At 40.0% G+C, this 23,490-nt stretch overlaps 2 protein-coding genes across 3 annotated transcripts in view; both read left to right on the top strand.

The window, feature by feature from the left end:
* c16h10orf90 (chromosome 16 C10orf90 homolog) overlaps nucleotides 1-5,926 on the top strand; it is a 17,136-nt gene extending 11,210 nt beyond the window's left edge. Inside the window, exons 6-10 of the mRNA XM_015962957.3 lie at nucleotides 1-748; nucleotides 3,090-3,233; nucleotides 3,552-3,676; nucleotides 4,811-4,970; nucleotides 5,715-5,926. The exon at nucleotides 1-748 is cut by the window's left edge and continues 519 nt beyond it. Of these exons, the coding sequence (XP_015818443.3) occupies nucleotides 1-748; nucleotides 3,090-3,233; nucleotides 3,552-3,676; nucleotides 4,811-4,970; nucleotides 5,715-5,782 (1,245 nt within the window). The 3' untranslated portion in view covers nucleotides 5,783-5,926. The remainder of the gene's footprint in view (nucleotides 749-3,089; nucleotides 3,234-3,551; nucleotides 3,677-4,810; nucleotides 4,971-5,714) is intronic.
* A 7,911-nt stretch (nucleotides 5,927-13,837) lies between these two features.
* The window catches only part of LOC107387781 (disintegrin and metalloproteinase domain-containing protein 12), a 147,362-nt gene continuing 137,709 nt past the window's right edge, over nucleotides 13,838-23,490 (top strand). The window contains exon 1 of one of the 2 annotated variants that reach the window (XM_015962959.3): nucleotides 13,838-14,248. In XM_015962959.3, the coding sequence (XP_015818445.3) occupies nucleotides 14,152-14,248 (97 nt within the window). In that variant the 5' untranslated portion in view covers nucleotides 13,838-14,151. The remainder of the gene's footprint in view (nucleotides 14,249-23,490) is intronic. The other variant, XM_054749266.2, reaches the window with a different exon arrangement.

Raw genomic sequence — 23,490 nt, 5'->3', positions numbered from 1 at the left:
ATGAGAGTGCAAAGAAAGGCTACTATCATCAAAGTGACAGACAAAAAAGTGACATCCACCCTCAGTCCAAGCACAAGTCGGCCCGGGACCCCACCAGCTTGCTGTGGTTTAGACATGGTGGTTCGTAGAAGAAAAGCCACCATCATTAAAGTGACAGAACATAAGGAAAGCTACAGTCCAGCCAAGACCCCAATCAGGAATCCAGAGTTCAGGCACAGCTACACCGAGGGGCTGCATAAGAGTCAGGAAAATGGTTCAGACAACGCAGCACCACGGTACCACTGTCTGGATCCTGGGCCAAACTCATCCACCACCTCAAACACTTCTCCATCCAGTCCAAAGAAACATAGTACCCTGCACAGATCCACTTTTAACTTTTTTGTGAGCAGTCGTCCTGCCACAACACCAGCTCCCTCTGAGGTTTCATCAAAGGCGGTTGGACAGAGATCGGACAGGCCGAAAAGACCACTAAGCTGCTACGGTGATTTGACTGGACACACTGAGCCGAGCGAAGAGATCGGCGAACAATCAGCTGCCAGCAAATGGAGCTTCGGGCCCCCACAAGGGAACCGCATCAACCCTGTGAGCTTGGACAGAGGTTTCATCAGCCCTGGAAAAGAAGTGAAAGAAGCAGGTCAGCCAGTAGAACACGCCCTCAGCCCTCCAACAGAGGAAGAGGAGGGAATGCCTCCAGCGGTGGAGGGAAAGAGGAGAGCATCCCCCAGTCTGACGCTCATCACGGCCCCCGGTAAGTTCCTCTGCCCCACTTTGACAGTCTTCTTGTCAACAAAGAGGTGCCATCTGTCTCTGATCTCTGTTTTCAAAGGATTAGAACATCTAAATATACTTTACTTTGTGCCTTTGAGCTGGAAGTTTTTTCCTTCTTTATAGTCTTTCAGCTTTGAAGCTCGATTAGACTTGATTAGACTGCTGCAGATGACCTTCACACCTTTACCAGGTATGAGCAACATTAGGTGACATGTGCAGCAGGTCTCATCATCAGCTAGACAGCCGTGCTTGATTTCACCTCCTTTAATTTGTACAGTTGTGTTTTAGCAGGCATAATAAAAATAAAGGATCCGTGTGAGTTATGCATTTTAGGATGCGTTAAATAAAATTAGCTTCTTTTGTTTTGCAATCTTAGCTGAGTTTTTAGTCATTAAGGGTCCATCTTCCATTCTTTTATTGTTAAATCTCCTTTGGACTTTCGTGCTTGTAGTCCTGGCCTTTGGCTGACAGCAGCAGAGTGAAGATGCTCTGAACTGAGAGGGAGGTATTATCTCTCCTCCGGCGTCGGCACGCGCCTCGCTGCAGCCATATCACTGATGCAGCGCCAGCCCTTTCTGTCAAAACAGCCCTTCAGAGCTGCTCCAGCTTTATGTGCCCACACTTAATATTTTTTTATTGATGACTTGATCCTTTCTGTAAGCTGTCCAGTAGTTAGCTGGCTGCTGAAGCAGAGGCTCTTTAGGGACGGAAATGAGAAGATGTGAGAGGTTTGTGCAGTAGCTGCCAGGAAGGTCGAAGGTTGTCCTTCCTCCTGGATGAGCTGCTGTGAGTTTAGGTGCAACAGATCGGAGGTCTGTTTGACTGAGATAAAAAGGAAATGAAGGTGGTTCTTCTGGGGCGTTTTATTTTGTTTCATGTCTGTGTTTGCTTACAAAAATGTCATTTCAAAATAAAAGGCCAGTATGTAACTTATTTAACTTGAAAGTATAAAATTTTGGATATTTGCATGAATGACTGGAGCTTCTGCCTCACGTTTATGTGGTATTTGAACCAGGGGCCATTTCCAAAAAGTCCCCTAAGGGGCCACTGATATAACCACAAGTTATGACAGAAATTCAGTGTGAATTTCTCATTATTTGTGACACATTCACCCTCAAAATAGTTTTACAGTTGATGTTGGTGTCTGAAATTCTTCCTTATTTAGTTTGGCGTAAACATAGGATGCCCTAATTTATTCATTCATTCATACATTAACCTGTTTCTATTTCAAAAGATAAGCCCCTTCAGGTATGCCATCTTGTTTGGGAGGGGACCTATATTAAGAGTTAAAAAATGACAAAACATCCAAAAACAGCAAGAACTGCGTACTAACACGCACGCACGCACGCAGGCACGCACGCACGCACGCACACACACACACACACACACACACACACACACACACACACACACACACACACACACACACACATACACACACACACACACATACACACACACACACACACGCACATCACTCTGCACTCAAAGAAATAGCAATCATTATATTTTAACTTGGAATAAGTGAACGGATAGACAATTAATACAATTTGAGCTCCAGGTTTACTTTAAAACAGGAGACAATATATATATATACATTTTTTTATTAATTCCTTATTTAACCAGGATGCTCCCATTGAGATTAAAACCTAATTTTCAAGGAAATATTTGAAAGATGCACATAAACTGAATGAATTAATAATCTAAAATAAATTATTGTGCAAAAATTAACAAGAAGCTTGTTCCAATGTAGCACTCAAATTCCCCATTTCCTTTTTAAAACGAGGAACAACAAATTAAATCTGCATTGTGTTCTTCAACCAACCATGTGCATAATTTGCATGGTTTTCTGTGATTCATCATGATTTTCTCAAATAACTAAGTTTAATCTTCCTTCTTTTTGGTGACTTGAGGTTGTTTGAAATTCACATTCAAGTCTGTAACACTGAAAAAACATTGGTTCAGTCATTCTCAGTTTTGTAAATGCCATTTAAATCAACTAAACCTGCCATGTTTTAAGAATTCAAGTGAATAAGTAATACACAGAGTGAGCTTTCTGCTGAGCGAGCGTGTCCCTTCATTTATTATCTCTTTCCCTTCCGTGAAATTATTAATTATTCTTTAATCACATCCATTAGGAGTGTCGTCTATTAATTCTAAGGCCAGAGGCAGCATATTTCAAACTCAGCGTTTGATACAGTCAACCACAAAATGAACTGGGATGTTAAATTGTGTCAAGATTCTTCTGTTTGTGCATTGCAGCTAAATGAAAGCTTACTGTTTCACTCACTTCTGTTAATTAAAGCCCTCCTGCATTTCAGATCCTCATCACTCTCAGGAGGAAGTCCTTGCCCTCAACGCAGCGGCCATCATAGCAAACATCAAGCTTCAGAGACAGCTCAGTAAGAAGAAAACTCCATGCAGCTATCCCGAAGATTCTGCAGCATCACTCCAGGGAAATACGGGTATTATTACACACCTCTGTTACGAGTGGAAAATATTTATTCTTGTAATTTTCTCTCAGCATAAACGATTCAGCTTTACGACAATAACACAGATTTGTTTCTGGTTCAACCAGTCATTTTCATAGCTGAAACTCTGATTGAATCCATAAAGTTGATGTGAAATCTTACAAGCTGTGGTTACATTTCATACCAAGATGTAATAATATGCCAGGCAAACTCAGAAAGCTGCTGAGCAGCTCTGCATCACACACAGGCACAAGACGAAGCCAAGCAAGGTGTAAATGAAACACAAAAAACATTTTTTTTATTTCCTGGTAGTAACGGATGGGAGGAAAAACATGAAGACCAGTTCTGAGCAACCCCAACACCAGAACCAGCCTCATGCTGAATCTGCCCCTCTGAGGCTGGAGCATGAAAGGTCATCTGAAACTATTTCTCTTCGGGTAAGCTTAAAGGTCATTTAAAAGCATAGGGCTGCATCCTTTTTGGAAATGTTAGATTTAAAGTGGACCAAGAATTTAAAGAATTTGAGTAAATCCCAGATAGATACATAACTTGCGGTCTATGTATCCTTTTTCACAAGCAGAACACCGAGTTAAAAGTTTCTTCGAGCATTATGGACTTGTCGGGATAAACCAGCCAATCAGCATGCAGCTCATGTCCTGGCTGAGGTGGGGAAACCCAATCTGTCTAGTGCAAGGCTTTATTATGGGGTTGTGTCTGTGGCCATTTGGCAGGGCTCCTGGGTCATTGTGAGCCCCGACAAAGTTTCACATGCTTCATACAGGCTCACAGAGCAGTTTCCAATTGTAAGAAAAATGTCTTTGCAGTTTTAAAGTCAATAAAAATATATGTGAGATCCTGGACAAGCCCCCATTTTTGTCAGAAGTCTTTATGAAGCCCTTTAAAATAAGGAGCTTTTTTATTTTTTATTTATTTATTTATTTTTAGGTAAAATGTAAATTTAGGGGGAAAATGTTGATAAATGTGCTTCTTCAGTGTGAGCCAAGCAAACAAACACTCAGCAAGTTCAGAGGTTATCTTTGTAATACTCTCTGGCTTCATGTGTGGCGAGAAAGCAGAGACCTGATCTTTAGGCCACCAAAACGGATCCCCTCAACACCTTGGCTGCATGACTCTGGTAGTTTGTCCTAAAGTTGAAGTGGTAGCAGCCAGCTGTTTCTCCTTCTTTGATATTATTGAGTGTAGAACCTCTCACACCAGTGGTGTTCTGTTGCGAAATATGCAAGGATGTAAGAAATGGTGGGCCCAAAGGGCTGCAGAAGTGTGTCAATTTGACGAGACCGACAACTGGATGGTCCAATGCTTGCTTTTGGTCCAAGCCATGCTATTGGTGGAGATTTCTAGATGGATGTGAGAGAACCACTTTATTCATTTTTCGCTATTTTTTAATCTCCACAATATATTTAAAGCTATACTATGTTAGGAGTTTGTTGAGACATGAAAATAAATGTTTTAAGCTAATTTGTTTTCCAAATTTGTTATATCAGCTTTAAAAAAAGAGCCTTGGCTAAACTGTTTTATCAAATACAACAGAGTGTTTCTTGTTTTTGCAGCAAGCACTGCAGAGATCCAGACCAGATTTCATCAGTCGGTCTCAGAGCAGGGTGCAAGAGCTGGAACGAAAGGCTCAGGAAAGGAGGCATCGGTCGAGTTTGGAAGGCCGACAGCTACAACAGAAGAGGGCCTGCAGCACGAATCCTACCTCTGTAAACGGTAATCCGCCAGCAGCCAGCATCACCTCTCTGTGAGGCTCTCTGCTGCCCATTGTCCCTGTGCAGCTGCAGTGGCCATTTGCCACATCACTAATCACAAATATGCAGATTCAGAACAAAGAGCTAAGAGGGTGGATGTACTCAGAGTTTTGTCCTAAATAATTATAGTGGGTGATAGGTAGCATCATATTTCTACTTATTTTTGTTGTTTTAAACCTATCGAACCTACAAAAATCCTCAGATTAGAACCACAACTCTGACTCCAAAGCTAATCTGGAATTAGTGATGGACTGTTCAGACAAAAGTGCCTATATAAAACTTGAAATATCAGATTTTTTTTTGTTCATCATCCCATGCTTCATATAAAGAATTGTCCTCTATAATTTTAGAAAAAAAGCTTTTAATAAAACTGCTGTTGATTTTCACTGTAAACAATGAAGATTTTTATGGCCCTCTCTGCCCTCTTCTGGCCACAATCGGAAGAATCACCAGTGATTCAGTGACATCACAAATAAAACCGTGATTTCCATCTTTAAGCACTTTAGACAACTCAGAGTTTGTTTACAAGAACATGCCTCGGCAACATAAAAGACACAGATTTAATGTCCTGATTATAAACAACCTCTGTCTGGTTATTGCAACACTCCTCAGCTGTCAGGCAGCTCTGACATCAGGAAAAACTCTAGTGATTGACAGTCATCCTTTGTGTGTGTGTGTGTGTGTGTGTGTGTGTGTGTGGTTCCAGGTAACCTTGTCAGACAAAGAGACAGAGGGATTTCCTGGAAGGAAACAACGCCCAGGTCCAGGAAGTGAGCTTCATCCGTCGGCAGACTAATCTTTTTTTCATCACCTCGACGTGAAAGGGCGGAGCCTGTCTTTGGCATCTCATTGCCAAGTATGCTGCTCCTGTCTATCTGTCAAGACCTCTGCTCCAATTAAATAATTTTGTTCTTCCTTGCCTTCATGACTCATTATTTTGTTATCCTGCTTGATCCAGTTATTGATAAGAAGTGACGATTCAGAGAGAGGACTTTAACAACAGAATCCACCAGTTTTATGAAATGTATCACATTTTAAGAATTGCAAATAATTTATTGTATCCATCCATCTATCCATTTTGAATGAGTGAGTTGGTTCAGCAGGAAAACTCTCCAGCTTTTCCCGGGGGATTTAAAAGCTTTCCAAAACCAGAGAAAAAATATCTCTCTAGCAGGTTCTGGGACTGCCTCTGGGTCTTCTTCCAGTGGGATGTGTCCATAAAATAAAAAGAAAGCAACTATGCCACTTACACACTTTAGTCAGGTGTCCTACCTCAGCACACTCCTTCTGATGAGCAGAAGAAAGAGCTCTTCTCAGAGGCTCCCCTGGATCAGACTGGCCTCCCAACTGCTCATTTCAGCTGCATGTGTCTGGATCTTGTTCTTCTGATCACATGTCCTAGTTGAGGGCTTGAGCGTACACGGGTCAGTGAATCCCTTACCAGATCAAACCCCTCATTATTGAAGATGATGCCCTGATCTGGTTGTCCATCACTTACTCCATCCTACTTCCACTCACAGACTAAACCCAGGACTATTTACTTCCTCTGTTTGAGGCAGAGAAACACCACTCACCCAGAGGAAGCTTGCAACCTTTTTCTAGTCCAGAGCCACAGCCTCAGACTTAGTTGTACATGTGCACACATAGGCTGCATGGCTAGCTGGTAGCACTGATGGCTCACATTAAGGAAGAAGCAGGTTCAAATCCTGGCTGTGGCCTTTCTGCATGGATTTGTCTGGTTCTCCTCGACCATAAGTGGGTTTTTTTCTGGGTACACCAGTTTCCTCCCACACGCCCTAATTTGTGTTTTGACCGAGTAATATTTCAGAACTATTATAAATGATATTAGCTCAAATTCCCTCATTCAGTTTAATTTAATATCAACCATGTGTCTGTGGTAAGGTGTAAAACACCCCAAAACTAATAATTCTAGACACGCTGTCAGAACTTTGCAGGTTATTTGCAACTGAACTGAAAGATTGACAGAAGAATATATATACATATATATATATATATATTAACAATTTCAAAAAACATTAATTTATTATTATTATTATTATTATTATTATTATTATTATTATTATTATTATTATTATTATTATTATTATTATTTATCAATTTATTAAATATTAAAAATATTATTTTTTTGGTTTGTTTTTATTTTCTTCCCATCCATTGTAACCTCAATTGGTCTAAATGCAAAACAACAGAAAGAAGATCACTGTGTTCCTGGTCATTGGAGGGCTAAAGCCAGAATGAAATAAATGTAAATTCTTGATTGAACAAAAAAAAAAAAAAGTAACGATTTGAAGGATTTATTTACACAGTGATGCAGACACACTGTTGCTGAACAACAAATTAAACATTCATTATTTTAAAGAAATCAAGCAAAGAAATTAAATAAACATTTTTTATATAAAATAAAGGATAAGAAATTTAGTATGCCGGTTTTATACCAAAAGGGAATTTTTCAAGCATGCATTCAATTGATGTTTAAAGCTCAAGGTAGTGTTTTGAATATAGCCAGTAACTGGCTTTTCAGTCTCACAAACACCTGTGTAACACAGACAGGACATTTGTTGGGTAAATGACCCGCAGTCCATTGAGCAAGCATCAATCTGTCGTCCTTGTAGGCTCAATTCAACCTTTCAAGCGCACCAGGCTGTAGTAATGGTGGACATTAAAATGTTTATGTGCTAATAACAGAGCCTGTTTTCTTCTTCAGAGTAATGATGCTGCAAATAGAAGCTTTAATGTCAAACAGGCAGAGCAGCTTTCTTCTAAAAGTTCATTCAGAAAGAGAGTTGTGATAAATGACCTGCGTTTGTATAGCAACTTTCAGTGTAATTTACACACACTCACACACTGATGGTGATGAGCTACACTGTAGCCACACCTGAGGCAAGGCTTTCCAGTCACAGGAGCCACTGATCCCTCTGTCCACCACCAGCAGGCAAGGTGGTCTTGCTCAAGGAAACACCAGCAGCATTCTCTGGTGGGAGCCGGGATCGACCCTGCATCCTTCCGATTGCTGGACAACTCGCTCTACCTCCTGATCTTCTGCTGCCCCAAGTTAGAAACACAAGACTTAGAAAGTCAGGTGGGACAAGTTTAATTTACTGAAAAGATTTAAAATGGTGTGATAATTTGTCAGTATTACTCTTAGTATTGTCGCTGTCTAACATAACAACTTACCCTTTCACATGTAAAACCACTTATTTTCCTGTGAGTCAGGACTGAAGACAAATCCAGTGGTGCTGTGATCACTCTGGGCAGACTTGTATCATTGTTGAGATATTGCTCTGGTTTTGTAGACTCTTGGATGGAAATTTAACACAGTATGAAGTGATATTTTCAATATTTACATGTAAGTTTGAGTGTTTTCCATGACTAGATGTGTGACTGAAAGGTAAACTAGATTTTCCTCTGAAAGCAATGGTTCTAGTCATCCACTAGAGGGCACTGTTGTCTAGGTTTTCCTTTTGATGCGCTTTTGCCACAAGTCAAATTGGGAAAGCTGCATTTTAACAGCTGCTTCAGTGGGATTGGGCTGATAAAGTTGTTTTGTGTTGCCATTCAAAAATCATTATTGTTCATCTGACTGAAGGATTGCAAAGCTTTACTCAGTCTGCGCCACTCGGCCGTTCTCTCGTTACGAAGAGAAACTGAACAGTCTCATTGTGCAGAACGTATGAGGAGGCCTGCATTCCTCTTGAAACAAAAGGCCCTTTAGTGGCTGTGCAGTGCCTCCGCTCAGCTGGTAGGTGCCCACACACACACACACACACACACAGCTCCTCCACCCACACGGCTGCTGGAGCTGATAAATGCTGGCTGGTGGGGCCAGGCCAGAGGATCCAGCAGGTCTGGAACGAGGAGCTGGAGATCTGAACACTTCCTGTTTTAGACTGGATGAACATGTGTGTTTGTGTGTGTGAGCATGTGTGTGTGTGTGTGTGTGTCACATTCTGTGAAAACATGTTTGCCCTCTTTCAGATTTCATGTTTTTGCTTTTGTCACTTTCAGATCTTCAAACAGATGTCAGTATCAACCAAAGCTCTGGGTGAAACTGGAATGCAGTTTTTAAGTAATAGTTAAAATGTTGAAGATGAAGAAACTGTCCAAACCCACCTGGCCCTGAGTGGAACAACAGTAAGTGGCCCCTGAATGAACATGCTGGTGGAGGTTGTGAGTCATCCAGGTCATGGTCCTAGGTTTGAATAAAGACAACTGGGCTTAAGAAAATTTCACTTCTCATCCAGCTGAGTGAATTCTAAATATTACAACTAGTTGCAACACTCTGGAGGTTACAAAGGCAAAATTGTTTGTGATAACTAATATGGGTCTCCCACATCACTGTAGACAACTTAGTTCAACTCTTATTTACAGAATTGTTACTATTCAGTCGCACTGGAGGCTTCCCTCTCCCCAGCCACTTAGGCCAGCTCTTCCGGGGAAATCCCAAGGCATTCCCTGGACAGTTTTTTCAGGGCAGTGCCCCTCCATACCTTGGGGAACTGTTAAAAAGTCATGTACCCTCAAGGTCATTGCGCTCTGCAGATCGGTTCCTGTTGACTGTGCCTCACTCCAGGTCCAGGACATGCAGGATAGGGCGTTTTCTGTTTCTGTCTTGCCTGGAACAAGTTACCTCTTAACATTAAGCTGTCTCCATCTTTGGCTGCTTTTAAGAGTCGCTTGAAAACTCATTTTTATCGTCTGGCTTTCACCTAATCAGATTGGTGACTGGTTTTAAATGACTTGAATAGTTTTTATTTTTGTTTGCTATTATTGATTTATTTTTTCATTTTTATCCTAGTTTTATTCGTGTCTTGTTTCTATGTTTTATTTGTGCTGTGTTGAGCGCTTTGGGTCCCCCTTGAGGATGATGGAAAGCGCTATACAAATTAAAGTTGATTGATTGATTGACAGCTGGGAGACAGTCCCTTCAGCATGTCCTGAGTCTCCCTTTAGGTCTCCTCCCCGTTGGATGTGCTTGAAAAACCTCACCAGGGAGGCATCCAGGAGGCATCCTAACTAGATGCCCGAGCCACCTCAACTGGCTCCTCTCAATGTGGAGCTGCAGATCTACTCCGAGCCCCTCCCGGATGACCGAGCTTCTCACCCTATCTCTAAGGGAGAGCCAAACACTCTGCGGAGAAAACTCCTTTCGGCCGCTTGTAGTCACGACCTTGTTCTTTCGTTCACTACCCAAAGCTCGTGACCAGCATGGAAACTCGTCTCCACGGTATAGCCTAACCACAGATACAGGCAGACCACGAGAACAACCGTCAAGGCGCTCATCTCAGGTCTAGGTGAGCCTAGGCAAACGGAACGCAGCTTTTCAAATCATTTCATCCATCAGTTTCTTCATGATGGGGGGAGGGGGGGGGTGTTATCACAAAAGATGTTTTTGATTAAGCTTAACCTGAATACATTTTCATGACTATACATTACATCACTGCATTTTATATTTACTCATGCTCTTTGTTTAATCATGAAATTTGTTTGCTCTGAAAGATTTAGGCTACAGAAAAGCAAAAACAGAATTACATCTCTGTTCGTGGACTTGATCATTTCATTAAAAGTGTTTTGATGGATTAAAAAATCAGTTAGGAAGGCTGCACGGTCAGTGAATGAATGAGTGAGTGAATGAGTGAACAAGTGAGTGACTGAGTGAATTAGTGAGTGAGTGAATTAATGAGTGGATGAGTGAGTGAGACTGGTGTGGCATTAATTCATGAGGGAGTGAGTGAGTTGGTGACTTAATGAGTGAATGAGTGAGTGAGTGAATGATTGAACAAGTGAGTGACTGAGTGAATTAGTGAGTGAGTGAATTAATGAGTGGATGAGTGAGTGAGACTGGTGTGGCATTAATTCATGAGGGAGTGAGTGAGTTAGTGACTTAATGAGTGAATGAGTGAGTGAGTGAATGAATGAATGAATTACTAAATGAGTTAATCAATGAGTGAGTGACTTAATGAATGAGTGAGATGATGAATGAGCAAGTTAATTGGTGAGTGAGTGAGTTCATAAATGAGTGAGTGAATTAGTGAGTGAATGGATGAGTTCATGAATGAGTGAGTGAGTTAATAAATGAGTGAGTGAGTGAATTAATGAATGAGTGATATTTGTTATATCTACATGTGTCAGATATCTGTACTCTAAAACGTTTGTGCAGATCTGTGTCAAGACATTTCCTGACTTGTGTTTTCTGCTAGTCCAGCACACATTTACTTGGTTCTAATGTCTTGATTTACTATGTTAGATCCACTTCAATGGCTTGGCTGTAAAACAGGAAAAATCTAATTATGTTTGAGCCTTTTTTTAGTGCATTTGATCATTTTGTTTTTCGTTTTGATGCACTTGACCCAGTTTAACTAGATGCAGTGTAGCATTTACTGGACAGTAAAGCACTGCCATCCTCTCTCAGTCACACTCACATGATCACATGTGATAACACCATGGGACAGAATCTTCCCCAATCATTTACAATCCCATCAGGGAATGTCTTCTACCGTCTTTCTCATTAAACATTCAAAAAGCAAGAGGAGGAAGCCTGAAGTGCCAGTGATTAGCTCTTGGAGGAATGTGACCTCTTCTTGGTGCTAATGGACATCATGGCTGAATGGAGCCTTTGTCACTGTTTTTATTCTGTTTTGTGTTTGGACCTGACCAATCACAACGTGTGCGGTCTGAGAGGGTGGCTGCTGCTTGGCGACATGCTAGAGTTGCTCAAATGACCAGAAACAAGTAAATATGTATTTGCTATAACAATAGACGATGAAAGGGTCTTTTTCATTGCTGCTGAGTCATGTCTCCTATTAGCCCGAGTGTCACCTGTCACCATCCAGACGATTAAAAAATAAATATATTAAAAGTGAACAAACACAGGACTTATATTGCTAGAAGAAAATATATCATATAGTTTAGCACCAATTTCATTTATTGAATCTATTAACAAGAGGCATTTAGGGAATGTTGTATTTTCAAACCTGAAATATTGAAGACCAATCTAGCCAGCACCTTTTTACTTTTACTTTCTGATGTTAGTCGACTGGCCTGAACTTTATACCCCGTTTCTTTTGTCTGTGATTGGAAGCTAACTGGCTCCAAATTGTATTCCCTGTTTCCTTAAATTTGTTTTTCATTGTATAACTTTTATTGTTTTTGTGAAGCACTTTGTGTTTTATTCTGTGACAAGTGCTATGAATACGTTTCTTCTTCATTGTTTCCCTTTTAAATGTTTCAAATAAAAATGATCACTGAGCAGCAATCTCTTCTAGTACGAAGTGTCCTCTAATTTTGGAAGATTTTGTCTTTGAGATTGATTGTCAAGCATTTGTCCACTTTGCTTTAATGAGAAATGTTGTCTTCTGTGTCATTTTTCGTGGGATTTATTTTCAATGAGATGCATCATTCAGCTTTTATCTATTTATGTTGTCATATGGATGATTTGCAACTCTAATATTTACGCTGGAACAGCAGTGTGAGTGATCATTTGGTGAAGTGATGAACATTAACAAGAAGAGGAAATAGAGAACATGGTCGCCTTCAAAATAAAGTTTTAGGTTTATACCAACAACACATTTTTAGACGCAGGAAGGTAGCTGGAAGTGAAAGCAGAAACAAAGAAATTCCCCCTAGTGGCTGGTTCCAGCATAACGTTTAAACCCCATTTTCTCCATATGAATAAATGAGATATTTACTTGACTATAAAATAATTTCAGGTGTGGCATTAATTCATATGGTACTTTCTGTTGAATATGCAAATTTTATTTCATTTTATTTTTTTCAATTCTTTTAGTTATAATTGTTTATATGAAGCTTAAAATCATGTTGTGTACAGGTGAGTGGGTTAACTTAGTGCCAGGTGACCTCAAGTAAAACATAACATGGTAACATCTATAATTGTGATACTCTGGCTTTAGTTTTAAGCGCTATGTGATGTCTATTAGTATTTAGGTTGATGGGTTATGTGTCTTCCTCTTTCAATTTGTAGTTTAAACTTCTATTTTTCTTAAAGACTGCTGTCTTGCTGGACACACCTGATAAATGCATATTAAAATGGTTCTTCGAAAAGATCAAATGAGCGGAAGACAGTTTTCTTTCTTTGATTAAGTTTAAATGAAGAAATGAGAAATCAGCCAAAGGACTGCACAGATTTGTATTCATTGACAAAGCTGTCCCTTTTGGAGGGAATAATTCATTCAGTCTCAATAAAAATAGCCGAGTATTAAAAACAGACTTCTTCTTCCTCTACCCACGGTTCGTAGTGGCTCATTAGTCAATGTTATTTTACTGTATTTTAGTTAGAATTCGACTTTTACTGAATAATATCTGACGTGTTGTTGGGAATATACTGTGTAATCTAAAAAATTTTTTTTAAATTTTTTTATTTTATTAGTTTTCTTTTTTTAAATTTTTATTATTTTTTTCTCTTATTTGCTTGCATTGTTTGTTATCTTAAATTATTATTCACTTACCTTGAATCTGTTAGAATTAACATTTTTATTATTATTATTATCATTATTATTAGTATTTTAATACCTGCCATATGTACATTATATTTTTGTGTTGGATACTGTTGATGGAAGGGGGGTAAGGGAAAAAAGGGGAAGAAAAAAACCAAATAAACATATGTTTAAAAAAAAGAATTCGACTTTTACTCTGAAAATATTAACCGGATGTTACCGCCTTATCGCATTCCTCTTGACTCCGCTGAGAAGTTCCGCTGGTTTTAGGACCCCGCGGAGCCCCTCATAGAAGCACATGGTCTCCACTCATAAGACAAATGTTCTCGTCTGTATCTTTTCCTGAAATGAATGTGATTCCAGAGGACGAGCAGCGGCGGCGGCGGTTTGAGTTTTCCTCGGCGTTTTCCCTCTCACTCGCTCCAAGAACTCCACCTTTTTGAACGGAGTCGGCTGTGCGCGCAGCTGCGCGTCTCTGAATGGGGCGCAGAGTTGGATCAGCTCAGCTGTCATCGGGATATCCTGAAGCCCCGCTCAGACTCCCGATCAGATTTCAGGAAGTCACTTATTTTATTTCCCCCCTCTGAGCGGGGGAAAGGCTGTTCTCTCACATCAGATGTTGTTGGAAGATGGTTGCGCTGCAGTAGAGAGCAGCTCCGCTTCAGCATCATCATGAGCCCAGAGAGCCCGAGTCTCAAGTTTATTCTGACAGCGCTTCAGGCTTTAACGGTCTCCTTGGTGATGGGTGACAAGGTGCACTCTGCTGAAGGTAAGAAGTGAGGAGAGGGGATGCTTTGGTTTCATTCTTTCATGTCCAAACATAAAAATAAACAGTCACTGTGCAGATTGCATGCTGCATGTATATATTTGCTTTTTTCTTTATTCTGCCCCTCCTGTTTTGTTTGGCTGTTTGATTTCACCATGCTTGTTGTAAACTTCTGTTCAGATGTTTATGCAGAGTGATTCACTTCCATTGTAATAGATTCATGACTTCCCTTCCATGTATACTCCCACGGGGTTAAAGTAATATGCTGTTTTAGTTGGAGTTCCTGTGTCTAAAGGGTAAACAAACGTGTACGTTTGATAAAGTTCAATGCCTTTTCAGATAAAGTGAAAACACTTGAGACATTTTGTTGTGGCATTAGCATTCTGCTTGTTAAATCATTCAAATTGTTCAGCTGCAAACAGAGACTGTATGTGTCTTTGAGATGTTAAACGTGAGCTCTGGGGAACTATTAAGATTTGCGTGTTTGTCTTGTTTTTATGATGCCAGTTTGACATTCTGGAGCCCTCCAAAAACTTCTAAACGTCCCAACGCTCGCTGTGGAATCCTGGGAATTAATTATCATCAAGGGCAAAAGTGTTAAACTGGTAGTGAAGCAAGAGGAAGTTCATTTATTCATCAACAGCTCATTGTCATCAGATGTTCTCCTTGATGTGTCCTCCCTTGGGTTGGAGACTCGGAAAACCGTTAGCCGTTTCGTGCATGTGTGTGTCTCTGGTTATCTGAACGCCGTGCACACCTGCGTCATGGTCACTGGAGCTGATTGTGATAAATGAACTGAGGACATATTGACAGCAAAACTTTTCATCTTCCTTTTATCATTCAACAAAAATGGGGAAAAAATTGCAGCGCTACAGAAAGTTGTTAGACCCTTTCTAGTTCCTGATCAGAAATTCTTGGACATAATCAAGAAACTTTATTTGAAAGTATAATTTGGCTATTTGAGGTGTGTTTCTTTGTAGAAGTTATAAATAGTTACCATTTTAACAGCCTCGGTTTGGAGAAATCGAGTTTACATCCAACAGTGTGCCCAAGGGCAGTGTGTCCTTTAACACCTCTGATCTATGAAATATCATGGTTCATGCAACGATATTTAACAAATGATTCCACCTCATTCAGTCTCCAATTACATGGTTATTTACGTGGGTGAAAGTCACCATCAGCTGTAAAACTTTGGCAGCCGGAGAAGTTTTAAGACATCCGTTATTCACTTTGGAGTTTGCACCAGTGTACTGCCATCTTAGAACAGATCTAATCTTCTAAATTTCACATTAAAACATTATTTCATAAACATTTCAATGCTGACATGATCATTTTCCATTGCATTCTCACAGAAATGTGAAGAATTTCCCGTTAAATTCAAACAACGTAACATGAAAATACCATGAAACTAACTGCTATGACATTCTAGATTTTAGAGCAACACACCTTCTTCTTGGATGTTTTGGACTAGCTCATCAGTCAAGCAGCAACAAGAAAATCCAACACTTTCCACAGTTTTTTTTAAAAGACCAAATTCACAGAGAAACCATTTTTACTTGTTCTTTTTAAAATATTGGTCACTCTGAGTTAAACATGCAGGCTTAACATGAAAATAGTCTTATACTCCTATTTCCTGTGTTAGACACAGGGAAATGCTCACATTGAAAAGTCTTCTAGATCTACGTCACACTGAAAATTAACATTCCTGAACTCACCCATGTTGGCTCACGACCAGGAAGACTGGGCAGCAGAGGGCGACATCATCCTCTGCTGCCTGCTGATAAACGGAGAAAGAGGAGACACCGCCAACAGCGGGAAAGCTCTGAGGAAGGCTACAGTGTTAGCTGAAACTTTAGTGAAAACAAGGTAAAAACAACTCTTGCTGTGTTAAAAAAAAGAACCAAGTTATGCAGAATCAACGTACAAAAAGATGTTCAAAAAGAGGTAGACTGTTGGTTTCGTGTCCAATAAAAAGCAGAGGCGCTCACCTGCTGGACAGGGCGCATGATTGCAGGATAAAAAAAAAAGGTAAATACATGTATTATGAAATGCTCTATACATAATCAGAATTTACCACCGAAGGACATGAAAATATAACCTCAAGATTTAAATTCTTTGCAGTGCTCTGGCTGGATGACCTGCAGTGGTGGTTATATTTGCAGACGGTCCCTGGGCACTCGCGGCTGTTTCGTAACACGTAGGGCAGAGAGGGTGGGTGGCCAAGGAGTAATCTCACCTAGGGCACAAAATTGGGTAGAGCCCTGCCAGCAGGTCAGATCTGTTCAAGAACTTGAAATTGGTACTGGCTCTCTAAACCAAAATCAGCACATCTCTAGTTATTATAACTGTTACATAGAAAGAAGGCCCAAAAATGATCTAAATATCCTTTAGGTGATGCTGTGAGGTTGTAAGTCAATTGGAAAATCACTGAGGTCAAGATGACTCAAGGTGACAAAAGACGGATGGAACACAGATCTCAGAATGGACGTTTGGAGGCCCCCGAAATGATCTCCATCAGTTAGGTAAAGAAAATGGACCTGGAACCACAAAAGTCTTTCCAGACCGACATCCAGTCAAAGTCAGGAATCTGTATGAAAATGGGGCTTTGCCAGACAGGTAACCAATAAGCCGGTGGTTACTGTAATTGAAATTTGTGGAGATGGGAGGCCTTTACTGAACAGCCATCAGTGTCAATGGTAGAGTGGCCCACTCCAGACAGAAGACATTCCTCATTTAAAGGCACACAACAGGCATTCTGCCAAAAGGCTCCTAATGGGTCTGAGACCACAAGAAGCAAATGTCTCAGATTGATGAAACAAAGATTTAACCACTACAGCTTCTAATGACGTGGGAGGAAACCAGGTATCAGCTAATGCACCCACTCCTTACTGTCACACATGGTGACAGCAGCGTATAATTAGGGGCTGGAAAACCAGTTAGGATAGAGGGAGGGATGCAAGCAGACCTTTTCCAGAGTGCTCAGGATCTCAATGTGGGGTTAAGGTTTCCATTATAACAGGATGACTCAAAGAAAACAGTGGAGAGGATTCAAGAAGAAAGTATTTTTAGTGAGTCAGACAGAGGTAGCACATCTCCTCCTATCTGGTTGAATTTGAGCATTTCTGCAAAGAAGATGGAAAAATAATTCCAAAGCACAAATGTTCCAAGCTTGTGATTATTTCCAATATTTGAGACGTACCAAAGAAAGGGTGTGAATTTTTCTTCAAAAATGAGTTGTTTTCCATCTATTATTACAAAAGATCTCCACAAATATTAGATGTTTTTATTTAAAATGTGCAAAGACGGGTGATGAAATGAATCTAAACATGATCATAACCTAAAAACATTTGGACCATAAAAACCATTTTAAAGGAAGAAACGGCACGCTAACACTTTGTCCTCACCCTGCGCTCTTCGTCCATCCAGAGGCTGCTGACAAAAGATGGAGCCGTTCAGCTCCACAAAATGTCATGTTTGCATACATATTTCATGAAAGCACTGGGCGCGCGCTCTCTTGTTGGTTTTCATCCCTGTCAGCCCTATTTGTTTCCTTGCCTGAGATCACTCGTGAATGATTTCCTCCTCTGGTTGACACACTCAGTGTCAGACTGTATTTTCTGGCCAGCTGCAGCTTTTCAGCCCAACGCGACTGCCTCTGCCCTGAGCGTTGCGTGTCACACCCTCAGAAAAAATGAAAGTTGAGCTGTGAATATATTTTTGGACTGCTGTGAAACATTCTTCTAGAGAGCCGTGTCCTTCCCCAAAGAGACATTATCACCGTGATGTGACTCATCTCAAGTCAAAGGCATTTAATATCTCTTTGCGTTGAATGGATTCCTATCTTCCAGATGACTTGTTCAGGATATTAAAGACCCAGGGGGTTGGTCGATGTGTGCTTGTGCATCAGGATGGGATGATCAACCTGTTGAGGATCTGCGTGGGGATCCTTATATGTGAGAGGAAGAAATGACTGGATGCTGCTTATGTGGTGCGACAGTGCATGTGTTGCATTAATGTCTTCATGTCCTCTGCTCAACTCTTCTGACTCGCCCAACAAAAGTTAAACACGTCAGCTGACGCCTGATGGTGGGTTTTCTCACCAGACTTTCACAACCAAACAGGTCATAGCGTAGCTCTTTCAGTCCTGTTGCACATTTCTTTTAAAACGTTCCAGAAAGGATAAAATAAATACATCACAATTAGGAAGCCTGCAGATGGAACGCTATCCAGATTTTCTTACTATTGTGCTCAAATTCTCACTGACTTTTATGTTATTTTCCAAAATATATTTTGGATTCAGGATGTTTTATGCCTTTGACGCCTTCTCCAGGTCAGGGACGAGAAGATCTTGTTCACGAGTGAGGAAAAATGGAGCACGAGATCGATAGGCGGATTGGTGCTGCGTCTGCAGTGATGCGGGCGTTGTACCTCTCTCTTTGTAGTGGAGAGAGCTGAGCCAGAAGGTGAAGCTCTCAATTTACCGGTCGAGCTACGTTCCTACCCTCACCTATGGTCATGAGCTTTGGGTAGTGACCTAAAGAATGAGATCACAGATACAAGTGGCCAAAATGGGCTTTCTTCACAGGGTGTCTGGGCTCACCCTTAGAGATAGGGTGAGAAGCTTGATCATCCGGGAGGGGCTCGGAGTAGACCTGCTGCTCCTCCACATCAAGAGGAGCCAGTTGAGGTGGCTCGGGGGCATCTGGTTAGGATACCTCCTGGACGCCTCCCTGGTGAGGTTTTCTGAGCACATCCAACTGGGAGACCTAAAGGAAGAACCAGGACACGCTGGAGGGACTATGTCTCACAACTGTACACCTTTCAGCTACTTCTCTCGCTCAAAATGTCAAAATATGACAAATCAGAAGTATAGTTTTTGTTTGGCACAACTCACTTCACTTAAATTGAAGTACTTATGTTTTGCACAGATAATGTTTAAAGTGTAAATATGCATTATAGGAGATATGTGATGTTACTTACCTAAAATTGTTATTTATTTATTTATTGGGAGGGTGATGGACCCTGAATATATTGGTATTGGTTTATATCGGTACCAAAAAGTAAGTGTTAGATAATATTGGTTAAAAAGTAGATATCAAATATTCCTAAAGTCAGCTAACAAGACTGGGTTAACTAGTGATCGGCCAATCTTAAAATCAAAAAGTAGAGGTGCACCATTTATGAATTTGGGCCTATACCGGTTTCCTTTCCACTTCTGACCTGCTTATCCCAATTTTCACTAATTCTGGTTTATCTTAAGTGTTATAATTGACATAATACTTTTAAAAGTTTTTGATTAACTCTGATCATAGAGAATATGGTCTGATTCCACCCACCAGATGTTTGTGTGTGTTTGTGTGTATCTTTAAAGAAAAAAATGTTATGTTTTTGGTCAGTGACCACACCATTGCCAAACAACAACAACAACAACAAATCTGTCATTCTCTCGGTCCATGAACTCACCGTCTGCCAAGAATTAATTCTCACCAGCAGGAGCAGATCTTCTACATGGAACTGTGTTCTTCCAGAATCATAATTTTCAAGTAAATCAGAAGTAAAGTATTACATTTTATTCCATAATTTATAGTTTTTTTTAAGGAAATAGGAATCAGGCTTTGACACATGGCTGTAATTACTCTCTTATTAACATGCATTTGTCTTTATAATAGCTGAAGGGTGCATCATGAAAACAAAGCTTCTGCTCAAACAACTCAGGGCTCTTTTGGTTCGTAAATAAATATTAATTTTGTTTAAAACGTTTTCAAAGGCTGGATCTGATTTTAAGGTGTTTTGTATCAAATATTGCATATTGATTAGGTTGTTACACTTATTAAATACAGCTGTTCTGCTCGGTGTGTGCCGTAATTCAAGTATCTTTGATAAACACCTGCAGTTATAGAACAGTTGACCTTTCAGGATTTTATTTTATTGGATAATCTGTGTTCTGTGTCTAAAAAGCCTCCCACACAGACAGGAAAAAAGCCAGTCAACCTTGTTCTGGCTTCCCTCGGTATAGAACTCAGTGAAGTCCAAGTTAAGTGGCACTTTTGGTTTTAGGCATTTTTACTCTGGATTGAGATTTTGCTTCTGAATTGCAGCACTCAGTAGATTTCTATTACATTATTTGTTTTAAGTTATATAGTTTCATTTGTCAATAATGTTACAGATTTGAAAGTTTGGACTTGAGAATTGGGGGAAAAGTTAGGACTTTTTTTATTGCTACTGGCAAGTAACCCTTCATGGACTGAAAGAAATAAAAAGTTGTGTGTGAAATTGGCTGATCAATGAACTCATCATGCTGAATATTGAATAATATGAATGATAATGAATAACATTGGTTAGCTCAAATCACCAGCCATGTTCAGTGCATTTCTACCCAAATACCACAGTGGTTTCAATGTTAAGACCAATTGCACTGAGAAAATGTTTTTTACTTGCTATTTTTAAAAAGTGATCAGTCACTCTGAGTTTAACATGCAGGCTGAACGTCAAAATAGTCTTCTACCCCTATTTCCTGCTTTAGCCAATAGGAAAAAAAGGAAAGGATTAGAAAAGCCAGTCAGATCTACGTCACACTCTACTTGGCATTCATAGAAATTGAGGCATGCCTCTAATTCTGGTCCTCCTTCCAATAAAGGCCTGGAGCTTGAGTCAAATACAGACCCGGGCCTGTATTAGAGGATTTACAGTATATATATATATATATATATATATATATATATATATATATATATATATATATATATATATATATATAAATGTGTGTGTGTGTGTGTGTGAGTGCATGTGTGCATGCGTGCGTGCATGCGTGGGTGTGTGACGCAGTAATTAAAATGTAATAGAACACCATTTTCATGTTTATAACAGTAAATTATAAATAGATCAGATTTTAAGAAATGCGATTCCCTCAATCGTTTAGCGTCACATTTTAAATGCTTCGTTTTTTAAAAAACTAGACATTTATTTGGTTAGCCTACTTTGTAAAAAGAATTTGGAGCACAAATCTCTTTTGTTGGATGATGTACTTGTGGTTTTTGTCTGCTATAGAGATTTGAAACACAACATTTCATGGCTCAGCTTCATGTAGATTGATTCTCCCTTCTTGCACAGATGCTTTTCTCCCTCATGCTGCAATATGTTTCCTAATGGGCTCATGCGTTAAGAGGAACAAGACAGGTCACCTCCCACCTGTGTGAATCTAACAAATTGGCCTCGATGAAGGTCTTGCTGCTGTCAGTTGCTTTGTCTGTTTCTGCCAGAGATTTGTTTCAAAGGCAAACCTCTGATGTATTTTTAAATAAAGCAGAGCAAAGCAGAACATAAGTAACTTAGAAAGTTTCAAGCACAACTTTGATCGAACCAGGCTTGTTAAAAGTTAGGGCTTGGCTGTTAATACAGGCTCCACAAAAGGAATCTCTTTCTATGGTAAAACTGAAGGAATTTTAATCTTGTGTTTTTGTATTTACAGTTTCAGCAGATAAAAAAAACAAACAAAGATGTTCAAGTTAAAATTAATCTAAAGGATGTGTGTGCACACCATTAGCTTGCAGCATAAGGTACAAATTCGAATCTGTAATTAACAGAGCAAATTGTCATGAGGTGGAGTGATGTGACACAAATGGGCTAGAAGATGCAAGGATTGGCATGAGCAGAGTTTATTGATGATAAGAAAACAAATGAATGAGGAAGTCAACAAAGACACAAGAACCTAAAGTGAGAGTAAAAGAACAATATATAGTACGGTCACAATCAGTGCATGAAATAGGATAATGTGACAATTAGGGCTGTAGCGACGCATCAATGACGTCGACGGCTCGATTAAAAAAATTTGTCGACGTCAGATCCGGTAGTCGACGCACCACGCCCACTTGTTGCATCCCCAGGAGTTTGTAAATAGAGGAGGAATCTGCCTGTTTTTCCTCTAGTTCGCCCTCTTCTCCGCCTTCACTAACATCTCCCAGTTTAGAGTTCGAACCTTTGCAGATCCTTATTTTGGTCCAGAACCCTGTAATCTTTGCCCAGTGGGACATCCCTAGTTATATGTACTTTTGTTTTAACTCCCCACAGGCAGACTTAGTTTTATTATTCCCAACCTGTGGATGGAAAGATTTACATTTTTTTTGTTGTTGTAAATAAACCTGATCATCATTTTAACTTATAAATCCCACGTTATTGTCCCTTCCTTTTTGCACACGAGCCAAACTCCCCAGGAAGAGTCGTAACACCACTCGCCTCACACACATAAGTGACCAAAACAAGCAGCATGGAGACACTCCGTCTCCAACTACCTCTCAGGCAGCAGCCTGCACACCACGTTCTACACATCACCAGAACATAACCAACCAACACAATAAAAGCAGTGTTATACAAAATGGAAGGCCTGTAGTGTTTATTCTCTTACAGTAACAACTTTTCAATTTTTTGGAGGAATTTTTTGAGAGTTTCTGGTTTTTATTAATTGTGCAATAGAAAAATAATTGCTAGATTAATCATCTAAATAGTCATTAGAATAGTCGACTATTAGATAAAATAATTGTCAGAATAATCGTTTTCAAAATAATCGTTTACCCCCAGCCCTAGTGACAATGAGTGTGAGAAACCAGGGAGGGGTTATCACTGAGCTGATTCCTGGTTGAGAGGCTGAGTGACAAGGATAATGGAGGACATTAACAGCAAACACACTAAACACAGATAACCAAACATAACAAGAGATGCATCCAAAAATCAGCTGATGATTGAAATCATCTAAGATTCCATGTGATAGTCAGTGATCCACCAATCTGTAGCTCAAAGTTCAGATTTTTTTAGTCCGATAATGCACCATTGCCAAGCAACAATAAAAAATCCTGCATTTTTCCTGGCCTGTGCACTTATAATTGCTAAGTGCTAATTCACATTGGCAAAAACAGATGTTCCTCGAGGCAGTTTGTCCTGACTCATAATTATCATATGATTCAGAAATGTATTAAAAGAATAAATATATTCTGTTAATTATGGTTTTTTCAGATTGTATCAGTAGGTCGACATCGGCTCTCAAAACCAGAATCAGTGCATGCCTACAAAGAACATAACAAAGGAAATTCAAGAGCAAAATTGTTTTTATTTTACAGAGAAAAAAATAATCCATCCATCCATCTACTCATTTTCCTTTGCTTATCTGGTGTCGGGTCGCGGGGGCAGCAGCCTAAGCAGCGAGGCCCAGACTTCCCTCTCCTCAGCCACTTGAGCCAGCTTCTCCGGGGGAA

The sequence above is a fragment of the Nothobranchius furzeri genome, chromosome 16, assembly GCF_043380555.1.
Source record: "Nothobranchius furzeri strain GRZ-AD chromosome 16, NfurGRZ-RIMD1, whole genome shotgun sequence".
Classification (NCBI taxonomy): Eukaryota; Metazoa; Chordata; class Actinopteri; order Cyprinodontiformes; family Nothobranchiidae; genus Nothobranchius; species Nothobranchius furzeri.
Note: the sequence above shows the minus strand (reverse complement) of the source record. Positions and strands in the feature narration are given on the sequence as shown.